The following is a 4,024-nucleotide window of genomic DNA, read 5'->3' on the forward strand; positions in this document are numbered from 1 at the left end:
TCCCAATCACATCACTTAGAGATCATTTTCTCCACTGCTCTGTTTGGCCGCCAGTCTCTTGTCTCTCTCCTCAGCAATGGTAAGGCGGACACCCTTTCCACAAGGAAGAGAGATCCATGGTTTTTTGCCTTTGCCGATAACGAAAATGTTGGAGAGCCGGGTGACAAAGCTATTGCCGTTGGCATCTTTCACATGAACTACATCAAAAGCACCAGGATGTCTCTCCCGGTGAGTGATCACACCAATTCTTCCCAGGTTAGCACCTCCAGTCACCATGCACAGGTTACCAGTGTCAAATTTGATGAAATCAGTAATCTTGCCAGTCTCCAAATCAATCTGAATGGTGTCATTCACCTTGATGAGGGGATCAGGGTAGCGGATGGTGCGAGCATCATGGGTCACCAGATGAGGGATTCCTTTTGTCCCCACAAAGATCTTTCTCACTTTACATAACTTATACTCGGCCTCCTCAGGTGTAATACGATGAACAGCAAAGCGACCCTTGGTGTCATAGATCAGACGAAAATTCTCTCCAGTCTTGTCAATGCTGATGACATCCATAAAACCAACAGGGTAGGTTATATCAGTGCGGACCTTGCCATCAATCTTAAGGAAACGCTGCATGCAGATCTTCTTTACTTCATCTCCTGTTAGGGCATATTTAAGTCTGTTCCTTAGGAAAATAATTAGGGGGAGACATTCCCTCAGCTTGTGGGGACTGGTAGATGGACGAGGAGCAAACACACCAGTCAGTTTATCCAGCATCCAATGCTTTGGAGCTGCTACGCGCTTCAGGTGCTTTTTGGGACCACGAGCCATGGCTGCACTAGGCACGGAAAGAGGGAGCAAGTTTCTTTAAAACAGTAATATCAATAATTTACAAAACACTTGTATAGGTAACTAAAATTTGATTTGGGGAATAAAACTGATACCTAAATGTTTTTCTTACTTATAGAAAATAAAATTCTGTATAGAAAAATCAAACTGAATCTAGACAAATTATTAGAATAAGAGTTCAATAAAATACTAGACATAAAATAATATACAAAACCAATTCTGTTCTGTACACCAGTAGCAAACAACTAGAAAATGTCTTTTTTTTTAAAGTTGCCATATATACTAGCAATGAAAACTAAGAGCTAAGATAAAAATCTAACAGTAAATAGATAACTTCTTTATGAAGGAAAAGATAATATCCTACAGAAACTCATTCACACAAAAAACACTGAGTACTAGTATGTGCCAGGCACTCTTCTATGAGCTGGGGTGGTAGCGAGGAAAGAGACCCTGCTTTCATGAAGCTTAATTCCACTGAGGGAAAGAAAGACAATTAAAAAATACTCAACCATACACAGTATGTCAAATGATTACAAGTGCTTTGAAAAGATAGAGGAGGGTGAGAAGGAGACTACTTTATTCAAGGAAATCATCTCTGATGAGGTGACATTTGAGCAAAGACCCAAGGAGGTGAACGAACAAAGGAGCTTTCTAAAAGAAAGTTTTCTAGGTGAGGGAATAGCAAGTGTAAAGACCAAAAGGAGAAGTGTCACATATTCATGAATAGAAAGATTTGATGTCATAAAGAAATTAATGCTCCCTGATGAAATAAAATTAAGTCAAGATAAGAAACATTTAACATAAAGGTTTTCTCAGCAGTTTGAGCCACTCCACTGCCCTTTCAGTGTGCATTGTGCCTCTGCATTATGCGCTAGCTAGGTCCCCTTAGAGCACACAGCAATGCCTACTTGCAAAAAGAGACAACAAACAAACAAAGCAACTTCCTCCTGGCACCGGGAAGGTAACTCCTCAGAAGGTAAGATAACATTCCTTTCTCAATTCTGTAAGCGGTCACAATAACTCATAACTCGCCTTGTTGGACTATGTTACTTTGATGTATGACCCTTTGTCTCAAAAACTTATAAAACTGTGCTTTGACCTCTAACAGAGGAATAGTCCTCAGAGCTTTCTGAAAGACTGTCTCCTGGGTTATAATCCTCAGGTTGGCTTAAATAAAATTTTCCAGTTCTTTCTTAGATTGACTATTGGTTAATTTTTTCATTGACATCCCTGAACAATCTGTCTATCCACTGCAATTCCAATACAAATCTGAATATCTATTCTTGGGAACTTTATGATTCTATAACACGTGTAAGAGAAAAGGGCCAAAAACAGTAAAGATATTTTTTTTAAAAAGTAATATTTTTGAAGACAAATCCTGCCATATACCAAGCATGTTATATTCTTAAGTAATAATAATAGCATGCTAAAGTAATAATAATAGCATGCTATAGCCACAGGGATGGACAAACGGACCAATAGAACAGAATATGAAATCTAAAAGAAACTCATGCATATTTGAAACCTTAATATATGCAGAGATAATATTACAACCACTGGAGGAAGGAATAGCTATTCACCAAATGGTGCTGAAAAAAATAAAATTAGGTCATTATTTAAAAGTAAACACAATAATATATTCCAAGTGATTAAAAGACCTAAGTATGAAAAGCAAATATTTAAAATTTTTAGAAAAAAAATTAGAATATCTTTCTGACTTCAAGGTAAGGAAGGAGTTCTTAAACAAGACACAAAAGCACAAAACATTAAGAAAAGAACTGATAAATTCTGCAAGAAAAATCTGTGCATCACGAGACCATAACAAACTGAAAAGACAAGCCACAAACGGGAGAAGACATAGTATCTGAAACTAATAAAACAACAGAGTCTTGCATAAAACATATAACTCACTGAAAACCAGTAAGGAAAAGGCCAACAACCTGGTAGGAAAAAAAAAATTTACAGACTACGAACAGTCATTTCACAAAATTGGATACACAAAAGAATGGCCAGTGAACTCTTGACACATTACATAACCTTAGTAGTAACCAAGAAAATGCAAATTAAAATCACAACAAAATATAATTTTATGTCCATCAGATTGGCAATATTAAAACATCTGACTGAACCAAGTGATGACAAGAACATGAAATTGCATAAGTGACAACATTAACTGGTACAATCTCTCTAGGTGAGCAATTTGCAAAAGCCTGTAGAATTGAAAATACTCATAGCTATTACCCAGAAATGTCATTCCTGGATTCATAACCCAGAGAAACTCTCATCCACATGCACAAAGCAATATACAAAGGATTTCACTGCAGCACTGGTTAAGTAGTAAAAACTTGGAAATCTTAAAAAGGGTTTATCACTAGGGGACAAAATAATTTGTAGAAAACGTCTAACTAGAGTACTATAACTAAATCTTAAAGAGCTAGGGCACAAAAAGACAGAAAAAATGCATCAAAACTATAATGTTAAAGAAAAAGGGGGAAATAGCAGGTTTCACCTTAAAATTTTTTTCCAAAAACTAAATGATACACAGAACACCAGCAGTCTGCATTTTCTTTTTAATAAATTTATTTATTTATTTATTTATTTTTGGCTGTGTTGGGTCTTCGTTGCTGTGCGGCCTTTCTCTAGCTGTGGCAAGAGGGGGCTACTCTTTGTTGCAGTGCGTGGGCTTCGCAGTGCGTGGGCTTCTCATTGCGGTGCCTTCTCTTATTGCGAAGCACGGGTCTCTAGGCGTGTGGGTTTCAGCAGTTGTTGCACACAGGCTCAGTAGTTGTGGCTCACGGGCTCTAGAGCGCAGGCTCAGAGTTGCGGTGCACGGGCTTAGTTGCTCCGTGGCATGTGGGATCTTCCTGGACCAGGGCTCAAACCCATGTCCCTTGCACTGGCAGGCAGATTCTTAACCACTGTGCCACCAGGGAAGTCCAACAGTCTGCACTTTAATTGACATCTATCCCAAAAGGGAGAACCACACCATTCATGGAGGAACTGAGACAGCAGACTGATTTGTGGAATGGAAGGAACAAGCCTCTGGTTCATCTCCCTGTTCCAAAATTCCACTTAATAAAGTATCCTCAGGGCTTCCCTGGTGGTGTATTGGTTAAGAATCTGCCTGCCAACACAGGGGACACGGGTTCGAGCCCTGGTTTGGGAAGATCCCACATGCCACAGAGCA

The 4,024-nt window shown here is 38.8% G+C and overlaps 1 protein-coding gene across 1 annotated transcript; it reads right to left on the reverse strand.

Annotated features, from left to right (window-relative positions):
* On the reverse strand, positions 1-839 carry LOC137230078 (small ribosomal subunit protein eS4, X isoform-like). The gene has a single exon (XM_067748670.1). It carries the CDS (start codon positions 817-819, stop codon positions 16-18), a length of 804 nt encoding a protein of 267 aa, XP_067604771.1. The 5' UTR covers positions 820-839; the 3' UTR covers positions 1-15.
* Between the last annotated feature and the right edge of the window lie 3,185 nt (positions 840-4,024).

This window comes from Pseudorca crassidens, chromosome 9 (assembly GCF_039906515.1).
Source record: "Pseudorca crassidens isolate mPseCra1 chromosome 9, mPseCra1.hap1, whole genome shotgun sequence".
Classification (NCBI taxonomy): domain Eukaryota; kingdom Metazoa; phylum Chordata; class Mammalia; order Artiodactyla; family Delphinidae; genus Pseudorca; species Pseudorca crassidens.

Bases quoted from the DNA above. Each gene is read 5' to 3' on its own strand.
- LOC137230078 (XM_067748670.1), bottom strand. From the start codon at position 819: ATGGCTCGTGGTCCCAAAAAGCACCTGAAGCGCGTAGCAGCTCCAAAG.